The sequence below is a fragment of the Fundulus heteroclitus genome, chromosome 7 (assembly GCF_011125445.2).
Source record: "Fundulus heteroclitus isolate FHET01 chromosome 7, MU-UCD_Fhet_4.1, whole genome shotgun sequence".
NCBI lineage: Eukaryota > Metazoa > Chordata > Actinopteri > Cyprinodontiformes > Fundulidae > Fundulus > Fundulus heteroclitus.
This window is the reverse complement of record NC_046367.1, coordinates 19,930,194-19,950,157: the sequence shown is the minus strand read 5'-3', so window position 1 is coordinate 19,950,157 and position 19,964 is coordinate 19,930,194. Positions and strand designations below refer to the sequence as shown.

The window sequence follows — 19,964 nt, the reverse complement described above, 5'->3', positions numbered from 1 at the left end:
AGGGTATCTTTATACAAGTGTTATAGTAATATTAAGTTTTATTTTGAAAAAAAAAAAGATTGTTTCAAAATTTCACTCACGTGGTCAAGATGTTCTTAGACGTTCATTTTAACAATAATGCATATAGGGTGGGAAAAATACTGGAAAACATTGTTCTTCTATTGTTCTTTCTTAAGAAAACAAATTTGTCCCTGACTTTTTAGCTTTTTTTCGACCCTCCCTCATTCAGTTCTTTGTTTTTACCACATCTCGTTCTAGCATGAATGATGGCCTGGCTGAGAACCCCCTCCTGTAAATCATTTTACGCGTGAAACATAAAAAGGTCTCGCTTGTTTCCCCTTTTTAAAAGGCAGGCTTGTAGCTGACCGTGTTCTATATTCTTGGTCTATAAATAATTTTTGGTCCATCGTCAGCTACAAGAATGGGGGATGAGCCACTCTTCCTTTAACAGTGTTTGCATTATTTAGCCAAGTTTAATGAATGGGCGTGCCCAACGCCGATTTTTAATTAAAAGTCACTAGAGATTTGTGGTCCCCTTGATATGAAATCTAAAAAGGGAAGTAAAAAGGGAGTTGATAAAAGCCATATGTTGTGTTGAACCTAATATCTTTCACTTTAATAGCATCTTTTGTGCATTTATTTTGAAATGCCTTATCTGCATGACCTGCCAAATTTGTATGATGTTAGAGTTGCAGTTCTAGGCCAAACAAAATCCTTTCCAGGGGCCACAGGTTGCTCTTTGGGCTCTCCTGATCTTCATTTTTCAAACCTCTCCTACTACTTGTTGAACTGTGTAGTTCATGATGAACATTTCAACTAAAACAACATACTGTACTATATTTCAGCCTCATAAAATATGAAGACTGTAACTGGAAAAAAAGCCTCCTTAGCCATTAACAACTAAAGAACTAAATAAAAGAAATACAGTGTTTTTAGAAATTTGCAGAAATGGATGAGTAATTGGTCATTTATTCACTCATTCTACTTTGTTCAGTTTTATGACATGAAACATTTAACTTCCTGTATAAATCTGCTAATCTTATGAATTCCTATTTACACTTACCTTGTGTTACACATGCACACTGTTCATCCGTTCAGGATTGTGAGGGTATGACAGAGTTATTATGAAGTATATGGATAATGAAAGTGGCTTCCTGTTCTTTAGATATGCTCTCTAATCCATCTGGAGAGTTCACTGCTCTGCACGAGACGTCTCTGTTTCACCGTAAATTATGCACATCCTGCAGAACATTAATCTTGAAAGGCTTTAATGAGCCATGGAGCTAATGAGCTGCCGTGGCTTTTTTTTTTTTTTCTGTTCCTGCTGGGCAATGACCCATTTTTTTTCTTGCAGAGATCCAAACTTCCCCTTACATGTAAAAGTGTGGAAACACTTTTTATTATTTTTTATAGCTACTTGTCCATATAACCTCACCCTAACATGATCTATTCAATTACGTCATGCGAGTTTCTTCTTCTTTAAATGGCTGTGTAATATGAGGAACAAACAGGAAGTGGCAGACGATCAAATTAGTTCATTAAGATGTGTTACTTTTCCTAGTGGCACGACTGCTGAAAGGAGACTCCTGAATAAAAATGAAACAGGAAGAAGCAAATACATGAACAATGTGAGACACCCATTATCGTTTTCTAACTCCGAATGCCAGTCTTGATGAAGCTTCATTGCATTCTGTGAGTAAAATTATATATCCTCTACATGGTCTGTACAAACAATGTAACAACAACTATTTAGACAGCCATTCCAGTCAGTTTTGCATAATAATGTTAGAAAAGTTTAGTTTAACTATCCACAAGTCTCAGTCCAGATCAGTGTATTTATGTGCGTGTATGTAAAACATTATTTAACAAGGTTGACAAATGGATTGCTGGAGGTTTGGGCTGAATTTACTGAATTTGCACACATTTTGACATGTCATAGGGGGAAACAAACAGCTACATTAGCTACTGATGGCTGTCTTCCATTAAAGGAAAGGTTTTGCTATAGTATGTCATTCATTATTGGTCAAAAATAAAAGTTACACGTTACAAAAGTCATTCAATACAAGCAATGTTTTTATGTTGCACATAAGGCCTTTCTTTCAAATGGGAACTTGGTGTGTTAAGCACTTTAAATATATGCATAAAAAACAAAAACTGAAGGCGTCTTTTCCTGGATGCAGTTTATTATGTCTTTGTGTATTCATTACCTATGAAACCAGCCGATTAAACCAATTAATTCTTAAAATGTTAATCACATCATCTTTCAGGGATTTAAAGTCAGGGAAAATCTGAACACTTCTGTTTTAATCCATGTAACACCTTAATGTACCACTGTAGGTAAGGTGTGTATCTCATTATTAACATTCTCATTAGCTTTTTGTTTTTGTGTTAACATGTGAGAGAAAGCCATTGTAAAAGAATCTACACACACAATGTCTGGAGCTTGTAAATGAAGCAGTGAAACACACTTCAGCCATCTTTAGCTTTACTTATTTAGGTTTAGTTTTCTTACTTTAAATAAAGCTCTGTAAATAGGATATGGATCAGAGTCCTGTAGTTTTGTACATTTTTTTTGCAGCTAAGACTGCTGCCACCTGACCTCTAGGTGGTGCTGCAGGCCAAATCTTTGGACATGGTACAATAGAATCCAATAACGTTATTCTTTTACTCTTTGTTACAAAGATGCTCAACAAGAGAAACTAATTTAAGAAATTTTTTATTGTTTTGCATAAACATGTTACAGCAGTAAACTGCTGAATATCATTCAAAATTATTAATAAACACAACATCCTGTCATAAAGTGGGATTATAATGAAAGTTTAATTTATATGTCTCTCTCTCTGTTCCTAAAATAATAAAACTTTGTGATTAGATGAAAACAAAGTCAAACGGTTTCCACCACATCTGATCAACACCTTCCAGGCAGCTTCACTCAACTTTTTTGTCTCATTCTCGCAGTAGAAGCAGCACTTGGTTCTCGTTTCCAGAGCTTGTAAATCTCTCCGTTTCCCCTCTCAGTCCATGCTCTTATCGCTCCAAGCCATTGACTTCCTCTTGGCGAGCTCCATCCAGGACGGCTGGCCGCTGTCAGACTGCAGCACTGATGAATGAGTGCGTAAAGAAGAAGGGGATGAGGGCGACTCCTCGGTTTTCCGGGGCCATTTGTCCTCACGAGGCCTTTCTAAAACCCTGGAGGGGCTCGATTCTGTAAAATGCAGAGAAGAAAAACCCCAATTAGTGAAGCATCTCTACAAGTACAGGGCCTTGAACCTTTTTATATTTCCCCACGTCGCAGTGATATACTCCAATGTATTTTGTTGGGATTTTATGTGATAAGAGCAAGGAAAATGACTCTTTTTTTTTTTTTTTCAAAAAAGGCAAAAAAAAAAACTGTGGCGAATGGATTTGTGTTCAGCCCCTTTACTCTGATGCCCCTAAAAATGAGTGCAGTCAGCCTTTTTCCAGATATGACCTAATTAGTAATTATGGTCCACCAGGGTGTCATTTAATTTCAGTACAAATGCAGCTGTTCTCTGAAGGCCTCAGAGGTTTGTAAGAGAACGTCAGAGAACAAAAAGCAAAGACCAAGGAGCACAGCAGACAGGCCAGGGATGAAGTTCTGAAGAAGTTTAAAGGAGGGTTAGATTACGAAACAACATCTCAAGCTTTGAATCTTTCATTGCACAAGGTTCAACGCATCATTCAAAACTTTCAGCCTTAGACGAGTCTTTTGACCTAAAACTGACAGGCCAGGAGAGGAGGGCATTGATCAGAGAAGCAGCCAAAAGGCCAATGGTAGATTTGGAGGAGCTGGAGACATCAACAGCTCAGTGAGAAAGTCTGTGGACAAATCTAATATACAAGAAATCTAATATACAAAAATTGCCACGACCAATGGTTTAGATGTTTCCCTGCTTTAACACATCTGATTCAGATGACTGCAGTACAGCGAAAACCTGTCAGTCAGCCATGTCCTGAAGCAGGGGAACACCTAAAACATGCAGGGCAGTGTGCCATGAGGACCAGGTTTGGGAAACATCAATGTAGGGGACACAGTTAACTTGGAGGACCTCTGGTCAGATTAGACCACAACTGAACTTTATTAGCCGACATGGCACAAAAGCCTCACTGCAGATGATGACCCTAAACCTGCGCAAGAATGGTTTAGATTTAGATCCCGTGTTATCAGCCAGGAACTCACACGGTAATTATGAAGAAAATGAGCTTTGACTGAGAGCTTATAACGGCAAACAATCAAAAAGGATGAGTCGTTCAATCTCACAACAACTGGATACCAAGTACAGCAGGGAGAGTAAATACCAATGAAATTCATTCTTTTGGCTAATTTGTGTGCATTCAAAATGTGTTATTCTTTTTCTGTTCCTTTTAAATCCATAACCTGAAACAGAAAAGTGGGGACAGAGGAAAGCCTTTTGAGGACAATCAAGAAGAAACTGAAGCAGATGGAAGCGAACCAGAAAGTGCTGGAGGCAGATTAATGATTCAAAACCTGGATCAGAGAACGTCATCGAACACAACTTCATCATGCTCTGATACCGAGTTAAGAATTCAGTAGTATTTGCCTACATTTAGTTATCCCCAGGTAAATAACAATCAGCGATACAAGCTAACAGCAGTGTATTGGCTTTTTATGGATGGCAGCCATATTGGATTTGGAAGTTGAGGTTGGTGAGATAACCTCCATCTTTTCCACTTGGCATTAATCGTCTTTGTTTAACTTTCCAACTTTTCTGTAAACATAAAATGTAAACAATTTAGGGCTGGGCGATATGGACCAAAAATAATATATCTATATTTTTAGGCTGAATGTTGATATATGATATTTATCTCCATATGATGATCATCATCATAAAAAGACAACTCTGAATCACGGCTTTATTCCAAATGTCACCCAGGTACATTTTTAACAGCTGTAAATAAATATGAGAAGCAGATGAAAAATACTGGAATACATAAAAGTATAATTCTAACGATATAGTCTCATCTTGTACCTCTTTTTTTTTTAGATCTCAATATTGTTAAAATCTTGATATATTGCCCAGCACTAGAATAATTACAAATGTTTTTGTTTGTATATGACAAAAAAATAACAAACAGAAAAGAGTTATGTTATGTTTGCAAAGAAGAATGAGCAGAAAAGTCATGTCCGAAGCTGGCAATCGCTAACCTGACCCTAGCCAGATGAATTTTGCTCCGCCTAGCTCCACTCACATACATCTGGGACCTCTCCATAGGAATTGCCTTTATTGAAGGCTGGGCCTTATCAAAAATCCTTGCATATGATTGGATAAGCCACTTGTCTGTCATCTTTATCGAAGTGCTATTTCAACCACTCACACCGAAGCTAACCCGTCACGCTGTGAGAGCGACGCAGGAAAAAACAACCCTTTTTTTTTTAATGTGTTTGCGGCTCTAGTGGCACGCGTTTATCCCGAGCCGACCGCGTCGAGGACTAAAGGCCTCCTAACATGGTTCGCGCTAACCGCTCCGCTGCGGACGCGCCTAGGAAAACAAAACTTGCCAAATCCGGTCGGGAGAAGGGCGAAAACATGGTTTCCACCAACAAAAGCCTTCAGAGGCGTTCTCTGATGTTCTTTTAATGAAACAATATTAGGTAGATTGGACAACACGGAAGAAATAGCAGCATCAATGTTAACGCTTGCTTCCTCGACGAGCCGCTATTGCTATCAAAACAGTCTCACGTCATGGTCGCGTCTCCACTACGTCACATCTATTAAACTCCAGCCCTGCGTCCTGATTGGCTAGACAATAAAATTGGTTGGAGAAATCACTCTCTATGGGAGAGGTCCCAGATGGATGTAAGTGGAGCTAGGCGGAGCGAAATCCATATGGCTAGAGTCAGGTTAGGCAGGTTATCGCAGACATAGGTGGTTCTATAATGTTGTATAATATAATAATGTTTTTTGTGTGTAAACATATGAAAACCATGTGTCATTTTCCTTCTGCTTAATTATGCCCCGCTTCGTGTTGGTCGGTCACAATGTGTTTGTGGAGGCACTGCGACAAAACGTGGAAACGCTCATGTGGTGTGAACGCTTTTGCAAGGAACGGTAGACGCGTGTGCCAACGTACCTGCTGATTTTGCCACTTGTCTTATTTCCCCCGCAGCTTTGCTTAGAGGCAAAAGTTTAGCCAGAGTGTCAGCGTCCCCCGAAGTCTGTGTTTGAGCTTTCTTCGGTTCCACCTGAGAAGCACACGGAATTAGGTTGTTTTTTTTGTTTTGTTTTTTTCAGAAAAAGAGCTGATCTTACTACACATAAAGAATGAAATATCACTTCGCCGCCAGTCTAAATGAATCCACGCCGTACAACCGTCTGAATTAGGCATGCAGCTCCAATGTGCCACTGACCTCCTTCAGCGACGCCGACGTTGAGTGCTCGGCCCGTTTCTCCAGAAAGGCCGCCCTGTCGGCCACTGATCCAGTCCAAAGTACCCGCTTGCTGACGAGGGACGGCGTTTCTGTCAGAAAGCTGGCTTCTCTTTCTCGTCTCTCCGGGGAAGAGTCTAGGGGAGCTGCAGCTGACGGGGCTGCAGGCGCTGACTCCACAGCTGGAGGTGCAGCGGTGAGCTGGACGCCGCGATTGCTCCAGGAGGCCGGCTGCTCCGCTGAGGATTGGGAAGACTGCGGAAGCAACTGGGGTGCATTCCCTCGTGTAAACGGGGACGTGGTCCCTGCGTGAGGAGACAGGGTGGCGTCTGGTGGAGCTCTGTTGGGCAGCGTCTGGCTCGTTTGTCTGGATACTGGAGACTCTCTAGGGCTGTACGACTCAAACTGAGATATCAGCATCCTCTTCTTTTGCAGTTTGCCAGCTTGCTCTTGACTACCGCTTTGAGCAGCTTCTTCTTTCATCGTGTCAGACGATGGCTGAACCTTCACTGCCTGGGCCGGCACCTGGGACCCAGCCAATGTCTCTTCTTGGCTCTTAGGCCGGGCTGCGTTTTGTGCGCCAGTGAAATCTCTTTGAAACCTGCTGGTGAAGAGCTGCTGGATGCTCCTGGTCTTTTCCATGGCCAGACTCATCCAGGACGCCTCGGATGAGGATGTCTGGGGGGTGGGGGGAGTCTCCGGGGGGGCCGTCTCTGCTTGGCCTGGGTGTGAGGAGGTCGTTTGGACTTCTGTGGGAGTGGTGTGAGGATTTTCCTCAAGCGAAGCGTTACGCCTGACTGGAAGGGTGACGCCAGAAGGAGCTTGATCTGAGGAGTGACACAACTCTGTTAGATATGTTAACCGAGAGGCATTTTAATGAGTGCAAAGTTCCTGTGTGATTACCGCAAAGCCTTATCTTTTTGAGATTGATCATTTATCGCGTGGGGCCGGTCTTGTTGTGAAGACGCAGCAGCACAGCATGCAATGTTTAACTAGGGTACTAAAGTTAGGCAAAAGTAGTCAAGCTATTTTAATAACACTATGTGTTACAGTGCAGGAGAGTGTTTATTAAGGGTGTAATAACAGCGTGTAGCCTTTATCTCATCAAACTGCAAATGTTTTCTTTACTTTTTTTCTAATTTCTGCAGTTTTGTACATTTTCTGTGGATTTCCTAAATACAGCACCCTAGACACTTGTTGGCTCACAGGGTAAAACCACATCAAAAGCCAGGAAATAAAAATATTTTTATAGTCTTTCCATAAAAATTTAATCCTAAACGTGACCAAATCTATTGAATGTGGAGGAAATCCTGCAGTCAATTTGAACAAAAACAAAATTAAACCAAAGTCACTGGTGCTCTTCAAAATGGGAAAGACAAGAGAATATTCCATCCAAGTAATATTGGATTTTCGTAGGTTAGGAAAAAAGCTACACTAAAGTAATAATTGTTACAAAATTGTTTGTGTCATCTTTTGGTAGCCCTGCTTACGGGTTTGTTGTACGAGGGTAGGGTCTGGGCACTGATAAGCTGACTTTGTGTCTGGAGAACCCTTTCTTATTTGATTTGGCCTTGTGTTTTGGCTCGTCAGCCTATTGAAAGACTCTGCGATGAGTCGTTTTCTCTTTTCTCTTCACGCCACTGCGGTAACAGAAGAATCTTTATTATCACCGGCAGTGACGGGTGGCCTCTGTTTCTGTACGCTCGGTGAAAACAGTAGTTTGCGACAGACTCACGTGCTGATTTGAGCACGCAGCTCGTGTTTGAAGGCAGCTTTTCAGACACCTGACCGGAGCTGTTGCCCACATTCTGCCTTTTCTTTCTCTCCTCCTGGTAGTCGGACGGCGACGAACGGCGCTGAGAAGCCGTCTCAGAGCGGAACTTGAACGAGTGCGACGTGGAGCGAAGCTTGACGCCAAACGGCGACCTTGGCTCGCCCTCTGGAAGCTCCTGCGCTTCCTCTGCCTCGTCCCCCTGCCCCTGGGCGCCGTCCACTCCCTCTGCCTCCACGGCGCTCATGTCTGAGGGGCCGTTTTTGGCCGGTGACACGGGCTCTGCTTTCTTAAAGCTGAAATCTCTCTCCCACGGAAGGGACGAGCCCCCGGTTCTCTCCGCAGCATAGAGGCTCCCTTTAGACTGTAAGCTTTTCGGTTCCTCCTTTTCTCTCGTGATCTTCTCTTCCGCTCCCCAAAACGTTTTAGTCTTGGCTTCGGGCTTTTCCGGGACTCCCGTGAAACTGCCCGACCGAGGTCTGTCCTCCTCCCGGTTTCTGGACAGATGAAAAGAGCCAGATCCCGGCGACGGCCTCTTTATCCTTGTGGAGGTGTCCTCGTCCCTCTGAGGCTGCTGCTGTTGAGCGGAAGACGCCCTGGACGCCAACAATGAGCTGAACGGCGAAGGCCTCTCAGAGGACACATCGGTCATGCTGGCAAAAAAAGCACTTCTCTTGCTTTGGGACGTCCCCCGGCCTTCCAGATCGGCTCCCTTCAACTCCTTTATTTCTGACTCGACGTAAGACGAGTGCGGCCGTTTACTGTGCAACGCGTCCAGGCGCCTGGGAGGCTTGGGTCGAAGAACCGGGAAGGGTTCTGTCTCAGGGGGGACACTGTCCACTTGGGCAAAACGTTCACTGGGTAATTTGGGCGCAACCTGACAGGAAACGGGTGAAACCTCTTCAGATGTTTGGGGAGAAAGCTGGGAAAGATGGACCTGTCCTTTCTCCGTCTCCTCCGCCTCCTTCTCTTGAGCATCGACCTCCTGTTCTTTCTCTGGCTCAAGCTCGAAGCGGTCAGGGGTTTTGAGGTCGTTTTTAGGGGACTCCGATTGAGACTAAAAAGAGAAAGATACATACGGTCAAACGCGTTTAAGTGAGATACAGATTTAGCGGCGTCTTTGCGAGGGTTGACGCAGATTCTCACCCCGGAAGACGGCCTCTTCTTAACGCTGACCCGCTGGTTTCGTGGTTTGATGGACATCCTGTGGCGGGCGGCAGACGTATCCAAAGAGGCGGTGAATTCGGCCGGTGTGCTGAAGTCTACCGGGGCCTCGGCTGTAGGTGTCGAGGACGAGTTGGGTCCAAAGAGAGGAAGGGGAATTTGGGGCGGAGATCTTGTTTGGGCCAATCTGGAGATGGGTGAGACTGGAGGAGAGGTTGATGTTGTCTGAGAAGGCGAAGGAAACAGAAATATGTATTTTATATGTTGATTATATATGCACTTTATGGTGTTTATAAAGATTTTTTTGGTTATGGTCCCTTGCAAAAATATTTACAGCCCTGAACCTTCTGAGATTTTGTCACATTTATTCCTCCCATATTTTTATTAGCTTTTGTTTGGTCCTCGTTTTACTTTTGTCACCTTTAAACTCAAACGTCAATAGAGTTGATATGAAAAGGGTGGTGGGCATTTGTTTTCAACCCTACCAACATTTTGCACATGTGCACATAAGCACATTTTGCTGTGTACTGTTTAACTCCACTCTCATTGGTTGTTCTGCCTTAAGTTCCGCCTTCCCTCTTCCTGATTGGTTGTTTTCTGCTGCGTGCATTAGTGAATACGTGCTTGGAGTGCGAGATTTGAGTTTCATTCATACTGGGATAGCGCGGTTACTACGATTAATACCAGGCTGCGAAACTAGTCCCACTTAAAAATATTATTAGCTAAACAAAAAAAGGTGAATGCTGCTGAGTGCAGTTCTGTAAAGAAGCAGGAGAGACTGTTTTGATTTGTGGAACCTGATAAATGTAAGTAACAAATGTTAGCATGTTCTCAAAATGCCATTTAATTCTGAAGTATAATGCATTTTGTCAACAAAACCCTGATCTCTTTTATAAAGTGTGTCAGGACTTGTTTACAAGTCTATTTTTTGTTTAGACTTTTGCTTAGTTGGGGTTCTACATAATAGTGCTATATATTTGACTATTTCTACTTCTAGAATTAGGGCAAAGACAAATAAAACAGAGGAACACTATTTACATTGGTTTTATTGTAAACAGTTTTCCACACTGTCCATTAATTAATTAGTACAAACCAGGGGCGGAGCTAGACATTTATTATGATCAGGGACTGATCATGGTAAATGGGAATCATCATTGCGAGGGTAATTTGGGACACCAAAAAGTAAGAAATGATTTAATCTGTTGATGTGGTCGCAGAATTTATTTAATATAGTCCTTTGCATATCTTAAAGTTTAATTATTTGGTCCTCCGTGCCGCTTATGTATTGAGCTTTATTGCACATTTAAACATTATTGACAACTCAATATTGTGAGGGAAATAATTAGTTGTCTGAGAGGATGTAGGTAAGAAGAAGCTGTTAGCTACACTTCAGATATATGATGTAAGAAATGTGTTTGGATTGTCAGGATAAATTACATGAAATGGGCTACAGAGTTACTACAGCCCAGTTGTAAAAAAAAATGTAAATATTGAAGTTAATATTTTAAATGCTGTCAGTGTCAGTTACATTTCTAGTTCCACTGTAGATGTAAATACAATTATTTATTTGCAGACCTTTGAATGTATTATTTTTGCTGTGTTTTATGATACAGTGAGAATATGTTAGATAACAGTGAATTTGTTTTGACCCACACTGTTACGTTGCTCTGGCTCCTGCTCCACCTCACTTATGTTGATGTTCCCCTCCGCATGATGCTGCCACTGCCGTGTTTTGCAGTAAAAACACAGTGTTCAGTTTCATGTGCAGTAGTCATTTTCTACTCTGGATAACATTTTTGCACATAGGCCAAAAGGTTCAGGTTTTTTTTCTCTCTTGACTGAGGCGCCATCTTATTTGGCTGATGGCAAACACCACCTCTTTCAGCTTTTCTGCAACAAGGGCTTTCTTCTTTCCAGTCTTCCATACAGGACAGGTATGTGGAGGTCTTTGCAATTTCTTTTGTTATTGACAGACTCTTCCACCTGAGCTGAGGCTCTCCAGAGCCTTGGACCTCTTGGATTCTTCTCTGAGTAACGCTTTCCAACATGGCAGTTTAGGTTGACGTCTATGTCTTCCCCTTTAAACGGTTCTCTGTGAAATGTGCTACACGTAGGATTTGGTCCCTGCTTTAATCATCTTCATATCTTTTCCCCTGACTCGTCTGCTCTGTTCCCTGGTCCTCACGATGCTGTTTCATCACTAATGTTCTCCAACAAACCTCTGCTGAGACTAAACAACACACGTGGACTGCGTTCACTGATTGGACAAATTCTGAAAGGCGGCAACTGGTTGCATTTTATTGTATTTGAGGGTATCATAGTAAAACAGGACTGAATGCAAATACATGGCGTACATCTTAAATATTCAGTAGTTAAAAATGTATGAAACCATGAAATAATTTTCCTTCCACTTCACAAATTCTGCGCTACTTTGTATTGGGCTGTTACATAAAATCCCAGTAAATTACATAAAGATTACCCGGCCCTGTTTATCTTGATTTTCCTTATTATTATTAAAATGCTTATACTATAGAAGTGGGACAATAGAAGGGTTTTTTTGATGTACAGTTAAAACTTGTCTCGAATGAAGAAAAGATGGCGTGAATAACTTTATAGCAATGGTTAGGAATAAGTTCATTTAATTATTTCATATTCAAACCCTATCAATTAGACCTCTCATCCCCAATATACAATAGTCTTGTTTTTTCTTTTTCTTTTTTTTTTTGTACTTATAAATAACTTTATCAAGATTGCTAATCTCTTTTACAAGCATATTCTGGCCAGGATGAGGAACAGCACAATGTGCAAGGTGCAAAAAGGCCATAACGTTTCCTAATGCTAGCAGAGCTGTGACTCAAACTTTTAAAATTGGTTCAAGAAATGAGAGCGTTGAGCCTCAACCTGAGCTGCAGATTATTCCTACAACATGTTTTAGTAAAACAAGATGATGCAAAACAGGGAAAGTCCAATGCGGCAGTCTTGTTTCAATATATCGCTCTAATTAATTTAAATGTTAATTATCTTGACTATTATCAGTTACATTATCAGTTAAAACTGGGAGCAAATGTCTTCCACTCTTTATTAGCGTTGAACATAAAATGCATTTTAGGGACTGCTACGCTCCATGTGGTGTTTGTTCAGTTTTCATGTCGGTGGAAACAAAAATCAGATGATGGATTACCGTCGTGAGGGATCCCTCTCCTGAGGTTTCAAGAGAGCCGGGGAAAGGAAAGTCCTCCGACTGTTGAGCCGTTTCCTCTGGACTCCTGACCGGCAGAACCATGGGGGGCGGCCCGAAATGCATTTTCTGCAGCTGGAGTTTCATCTGTGACAGTAAAGCACAGCGGGTCGCTGTTAAAACGCCCTGCGTTGGCCTTCAGTTCCTAATTTTGAGTAACAACGCAGAGAGCCCAACGCCATACCTGCAGAGATTTGATTTTGCTGTGAACATTCTCCTGAGACAAACCCCCGACTGGATCAGGGTCCGAGGAAACCTCATCAGCCAGGAAGATGCTGTCATGGGAAAACGCTCGGGATCCCATCGTACCCTGAGAACTTTGAGGGACAGAGAAGATCGAGGGAATCAAGGGGGAGATGACAGACGGGATATTTGCAAAAGGTTTCCCCGTCAGCCGGGCACTCACGCTAAATCCTCGTCAGAACCCAGAGCTATTCCAGCCATGATATCGCTGGCCGACTGGCTGATCTTGGCATCTGCCTCTGCGTCCGTCTTCTTGCCCCTCCTGAAGAAACGAGTTTTCAGAGACTTGACTTTGGAGCCTTTACGTTCTGCGAAGATCAAGAGAGCGACAGATATCAGGTTCATTCAAGCAAAAACAGAACACAGACGACCTTCTTTAATATTTGCCTCCTCCTCTTTAAAAGTTCCACCAGAGATAATCTCACTTGTAACGTCCTCTCTGCTTTCTTCACGGCCTCCGAAGAAAGACTCCATCTTTACGATCCTTTAGAAGAAAGCACACAAAGAAAGACCAGAGGATATGTTTTAATGAGACGGAAACATCATGGAAAAGCTCCTGTCTGAATGAAAGGCCCAGGCGCACCATGTTTGCAGGCGGTCGTCCCGTTGTGGAGGACGTCTAAAGTGGCACGAGCAGCAGAAGCAGCAGCAGCAGCAGCAGCAGCAGCAGCTTGCTCTTTGCTCGCGGGCATAAATACAGACGTGCAGTTCAAAGGTTTATTGCAGTGTTGATTATCAGGAGCAGAAATAACCTTCGGTGGGTGGGTGAGTGACAGAGCCTTGTCCAGATGGGGCAAAATGCAGTGATTATTAAGAAAAGCTGATTTAATATTTTATCACGGCAGCCTTATCGAATTAATAATCACCCCAGCAGCTCACGGAGCAAAGACGGACGTCCAACAAGCATCATCGTGCATCCCACACCCCGATGGAGCAATGGAGTCGCGTTCAGATGGTCATTTCTTTAATTATTTTCCACAATGGCTGCTTTCATTCTGCGCCTTATTTGTTTCTTTTTAATTTGGTCAATAACAATTTAATTATCTCTGATATTGCTAAAGTATTGAGTAAGATGGTATAATGGCAGTAAAAAAAAAAAACAGCATGTTCACGCAACTTTTTCCATGTTTTATCAGCTTAAAACCACCGATTTTGATGTACTTTATTGGCACTTTATGTCGCACATCAACGTAAAGCAGCATAGAAGTGAAATGAAAGGAAAATTATACATGTGTGAAAAAAAACAACAAAAACAATTGAGACTTTCCAGCAGTTTTCCACCGTTTGTTTTGTGTGAGGGATTAAAACAGAGTAGCAAACATTCACGGTTTTCTTTCTTTCCTTTTTTTTTTACCAGCCTAAATCTGAAAATTGTTTGGTGCATTTGTGTTCAGCCCCACCCTGAGTCAAGATTTTGCAGAACCGCCTTTGGCTGCACTTACAGCTTTGCTCATTTAACGACTTGCATTTCTGCTCATTCATATTTGCAAGCTTAAACTAGGTTGGGGGCATTTATCAAGATCAGTTTTCAACTCTGACCTTGGATTCTCATTTTGTTTTTAGGTCTGGACTTTGACTAAGCCACTCTAACACAAGAATACACTTTGATTTAAACCCTCCAGTTACATCTCTGGCAGAAGGTTTAGGGTCATTTTCCTGCTTAATGGTCAGTCAGCCTCCAGCCCAGGTTTTCTAAACAGCTTCCATATCAAGTAAAATAAGCCCACAGCATGATGCTGCCACCACTATGTTTTATCATGGGGATGGTGTGCTCTGGGTGAATATTTTAACATATTTAGTGTTTTGTATGTAAGCCAAAAAAGTCCAACTTTGGTCCTATCTGACCAGAGCACCTGCTTCATGTTTCAAACAGGACTTTTTATGGCTTTCTTTCAACAATCCCTTTCTTCTTGCCAAACGTCCACAAAGGTCAGATTTTGCTTTGCTGTGAGTTTCTCCCAACTGAGCAGTGGTTCTCTGCAGCTCCTCCAGAGTTACCTTGGGCCTGCTGCTTGTCCTGCTGTTGGCTGCTTCTCCCATTAATGCTCCCCTTGCCTACCCTGTCTGTTTATAAGGACAGCCACGTCTCAGTAGGTTTGCAGTTGCATCAAACTTCTCTGATTTTTGGTGGTGGGTTGAACAGCGTTCTGAGCTGTTTAAAGCGTGGGATACTGTTTTAAATGCTAACGCTGCTTTACAGTTCACCACGACTTCTTGATTTTCTGCCCGACCTGTCTGCTGCCTTTTACGATGCTAATATTCTCTAACAAACCTCTGAGGCCTTCACAGGACGGCTGCTTTTATGCTGAGATTAAATTACACTTAGGTGGACTTTATGTGCCGACACGGTGATTTGTGAAGGCAATTTGTCTAAATCTTATCTTAGGGATATCAGAGCAATGGGGGGGGGGGGGGTGGGGTGGGGGTGACAACAAACGCACACTTTACAACTATAATTTTTCTTCGATTTTTCACAATTAAAAGAGGACTTTGTGTTGCTCTGTCACATAAAATAAACAAACATTTTTTGTAGTAAGTTATAAAAATGGTGAAAAAAAGTGTAAACACTTTTGCCAAAGAGAAATCATATTTCATAAACCCATTCGTGAGAATCTTTACCATCCAAGTTGGGGAAACATTAGGAACAAGATGGAGGTCAACCTTCGCCCTGCTTTTAGTATATTTCTATATTTTAGCCTCGCTCTGGTGTGTGTGTGTGAGGTACAGACCCTCGCTGTGTTTCATACTGTTGCGCCTCGGTTGTCACGGAGTCAACAGAGCGTAATCTTGCTTGGCTTGACTGATAGCACAAGATAGACCAGGTTAGAGGCAAACATGCAAAGTCCATACTGCACCTTTTCTGCCTCATGGAGTGCTCCTTCTTAAAAGGACACAAGCACATGATACCCATGTGACAGTCACAGAAAAAAAAGAGCGGAACCCCGAAAATAAAACCTGCCTCGCACTTTTGGCCGTAAGAGTTGGTTAAAGTGAAAGCATCATGAAGTGAAGTTGTGATGTTTACAGAGCCAAAGCACAGCCAATAGACAAACAGAGGATAATCTGGTGGATTAATGATAATGCAGAGAGATCCTTGTAAAATGCCATAGCTGGTGCCATCGTAGTCCACAAAGCTTAATCATAGTGTTGCATTCAAAGGCAGAAGAGGTCCAAGGATTTCACCTGGAAAAACACAAACATGCATATTCCCTCTCTGTCCCGTCTGAAACTCACCAAATGACCGAGCCAGCAGCACGCCTTCACTCCCTCCTGTGTGCCCTCCTCTCCAGCCGGAGTCCTCAGCCGTGTGACAGACCTAATGTTTAACCCTCGGGCCGCACATCTGCTGAAGCAGAGGCAAAAGAGCGAGGGAAGTGGAAAAAACGGGCCGGGAGTAAAGAAAGAACGGATGACAGAGGGAGAAGGTCACTGCATGACAGGATGAGCAAATGCACAAAGAGAAAAGAGGACAGATGAGAATGTGTGTGTGTGAGAGAGAGAGAGAGAGAGAGAGAGAGAGAGAGAGAGAAAGGGAGGGAGGGATACTCTATTACATTAGTGGCACACTGTGGCCCTCTGCGCTAAGCTCCTTATAAAACGCTAACCTGATTTTTAGGCCCAGAAACGAGAGTAGAGGGAAAAAAAAGCTCCAGTCCAGTTGGAAAGAGGGCATGCACACAGGAATCACAGCTCCTGAGATTGTTTATAGACCACACTGGGTCATTCGCTGTCCCACATGAATACAGGGGGAAGTCTGGCAGGAAAAAATGAAAACGTTTCAACTGTCGGTAGACATTAGTCGTCTCAAATGGTTAGTCGAATTTTAATGTTGAAATTTAGCTTTTTAAAGGCATGATTTCCCGCTTACTTTTAGATACTTTTATTGTATAAAAAATAAACCTTTCCTAAAAGTAAAAATGAAAAAAAAAAAGAAATATGTTGAAACAATTTTCCTTTAGTTTTGCAGTTTTAGAAGATGGGCCACGTGAGTGAAACCGTTTGCAATAGCGTTAAAAATGCTAAAATATCGAAATAAAAATCATTTCAGTTTAAGTTTGATTCACTTATCAAGTAACAAAAAAATATAAACTCAAGTTGTTTAGCAAGGCAGCAGGCCCATTTCATACCCAATTATATCAATTTCAGTTTGGCAAATATTTGGCTCAGTCTAGTTTATTTTGTCAGACCCATACAGCCAAATCAGCTGTTGCTGTAAAGGACCGAAGCGCTTACCGAGGAGTGTTTCTGTGGGAAAGAAAAACCAGCCACAGCTCTGTCAATGGTTCTGTCCAGGAAAAAGACAACATGGAAGTAAAGCAGCGACACAGAGGGAGAACACAAAATTAGTGGCAACGATCATTGCAATAATGCATAAATGTAACGGAGCAAGAGCACGTAATAAAACACGGTCACGTCCTCCAGCATCTCAAATCTATTACTGCACAACGACAGGCAGCAAACAGCAAAAAAATGTTGAAAAAGACAAGGTGAACATTGGGGGAAAAGTACAAATGGCTGTCAAATACAACCAGCAACTGCTTTGCAGCACACCAATAAAAACCTGTGCATTTGTATAAAGTAGAATATTAAAAAGATTAATACATAAAGAAATCTTTAGAGGCTGTCTTTAGTGCAAAAATAGCATAATAGCTGCCAGTAGTTGTTGTGTCTGCAGTACATTTAACTAAAAACTGATGGATCTCATTTTGCTCCCCACTAATATTTTTGAGGCGAACACTGTAACTATAATCTTTCTTTAATTTACTGATTTAAAAAAATCTTTTTTTAAATCAGTAAACGTGGAAAAACAAATTGGAAACGATCTTAAATTTGTCATGGAAACACTTCCTGGTGCACATGGCAGCAGGGGTGCAGAGGCATGTCTGCAACACGGTAGGTGACCCCAGTGGCACCGAAATGTGGGACGTGACCCATTCATGGATTTCTCTCTGCTCCAAACATAAAAAAAAAAAAACATGAACAGCTGGTTCTTGTATCCTAACTGTGTGTAATGGGATTATAGATTACGCACGTGATTTGTGGTGCACTGAGACAATCACAACCTGAACCTTACAGCTGGACTACAATTCTGTCGTTTTGTTTGACAACAGCTCTTTCCCTCCCGGCTGTGGAGGAACATGAAAACTGACCTCATTTGCTGCTTGTCTCTGGTTGAGGAGGTTTCCTCCCGGATTATAATTCCTTCATCTCTCAACCCAGATGAGGGCCGTGGATGTCGAGATTAAGGCTGACGGATAATCCGGTAACTCTCTCACAGCTGTGTCAAACCATGAGAGTTACCGTTCAGCCGAGCAAAGGGTTTCCAATGAACTTCTTATTTATTTTCACCTGAGTAACTCTTGACAAAAAGGTAACATTTCGACCTTTGGACTGGTGAAAGAAAAAAAACATAATCACTGTTTGGTTTTCTAACAGGGATTCAGCATGCAAACATTTTAAATCTAGTCACGTGAAGTATTTTTTATGTTTTTATTCATTTAGACTTACCCGTTAATCATTAATCTGTGTATCAACATGAGTGTTTTATGTGTGCCACATTTTCTGTAAGCCCCACCTTTTAAACCACCATCCCCATCAGTCTTAACTCCCTTTAAATGAAAAAAATAAACATGTAACAGAAGGACGGGAAGGAAATAAAGCTTGTTGACGAAGATCTGGTTTCTTTTACTTTTATAGGCTTTTAACTTGACTTTGCAAATTTCAATAAACATTTTTTTTAAATAATAAGTTCACTTAAAATATTTGAAATATGTAACGTTTCATGCAACTTCACTATAAAGCATAAACTAGCTTCATTTGTGACATGTACCAGCTCAGTCTGCTGATAAAGTTCATGCAATTTGGTCATAATCTGTGGAACAGCTGTCATCCGTGTGCCTTAAGATAAGGCTGAGATTATATTAACACAAAAAGAACCAATGATTAACCACTTAAACCACACCTGTCGCCTCATGTTATGTAAAAAAAAAAAGAAAGTACACCTTTAGTACGGCTAATAAATGCAGTTCCCAGCATAAGGCTCATTGTGAAACATTGGATTTTCTTTTTTGTAAACGCCGTTTAAAGAGGCAGCACGTGTTGTGTTTTCCTCCCTCTATGAATCACTAAAAGTTCACAAACGAAAAAATATAGCTAGCCAAAGTTTTCTGTGAAATTAACAATTTCCAGAATTTAACTATATCATCTGTAGCAACAATAAAAAAAACTAGGAAAAGTGAGAATGCTAATCTGCAGAATGATTTGAGAAGATGCAGATGATCCCTGCAGAAGAGAAGAAATAGCTGAAAACCAACCAATTTGAACATCAAAGGACAAAATCTGAAGGATTTGAAGATTGTTATGAAAGAGTTAAACCAGTTAAACAGTGGCAGCAGTAGTAGTAGTATCAGTAGTAGTAGAGTAGTAGTAGTAGTATCAGTACTACTAGAAGTAGTAGTGGTAGTAGCAGTAGCACTTTGCATTGTCTCTATACTGAATTGTGCAATATAAATATATGTGCCTTGTATCAGTACTAGTAGTAGTAGTAGTATCAGTAGTAGTAAGAGTAGTAGTATCAGTTGTAGTATCAGTAGTAGTATTAGTAGTAGTATCAGTAGTAGTAGTAGTATCAGTAGTAGTAACAGTAGTATCAGTAGTAGTAACAGTAGTAGTAGTAGTATCAGTAGTAGTAACAGTAGTAGTATCAGTTGTAGTATCAGTAGTAGTATTAGTAGTAGTATCAGTAGTAGTAGTAGTAACAGTAGTATCAGTAGTAGTAACAGTAGTAGTATCAGTTGTAGTATCAGCAGTAGTATTAGTAGCATCAGTATTTTAATTGTCTGAAGAATTTGAAGAATTTAAAAATTTTTGAATAATTTGAAGGAATTTGAATAATTTGAAAAATTAGAAACATTCAAAGAATTTGAAGAATGTGAAGAATTTGAAGGAATTTGCATTGATTTCAATGGGAGCAAAAAATGCACAAAAAGTACAAATATTTGAAAAAAAAAGTATAAAAGTTGGCATAACCATGAGATATAGCAGTAATGTTGAGAAAGAGCTGAACGTTTTGATACAAAAATTGTTGAAAAAAACATGATAGGCATGAATGAGATTTCAACCCATACCATCAGGATGGA

At 41.3% G+C, this 19,964-nt stretch overlaps 1 protein-coding gene across 3 annotated transcripts; it reads right to left on the bottom strand.

Moving 5' to 3' along the window:
• Positions 1–2,700: 2,700 nt before the first annotated feature.
• On the bottom strand, positions 2,701–16,307 carry cracdla (cracd like a). Of its 3 annotated transcripts, none has more exons than XM_021317336.2 (10): positions 16,060–16,307; positions 13,251–13,309; positions 12,989–13,133; positions 12,767–12,899; positions 12,526–12,669; positions 9,327–9,569; positions 8,145–9,237; positions 6,392–7,236; positions 6,115–6,226; positions 2,701–3,205 (listed from the first exon to the last, which is right to left on the bottom strand). In XM_021317336.2, the coding sequence occupies exons 2-10, from the start codon at positions 13,297–13,299 to the stop codon at positions 3,015–3,017; spliced, it is 2,955 nt and encodes a 984-aa protein (XP_021173011.2). In that variant the 5' UTR covers positions 13,300–13,309; positions 16,060–16,307; the 3' UTR covers positions 2,701–3,014. The 3 variants fall into 3 exon arrangements, with proteins under 3 accessions (XP_021173011.2, XP_021173012.2, XP_021173013.2); XM_021317337.2 differs by lacking the exon at positions 16,060–16,307 and adding an exon at positions 13,409–13,748; XM_021317338.2 differs by lacking the exon at positions 16,060–16,307 and having other exon boundaries at positions 12,989–13,087; positions 13,197–13,293.
• Positions 16,308–19,964: the final 3,657 nt, after the last annotated feature.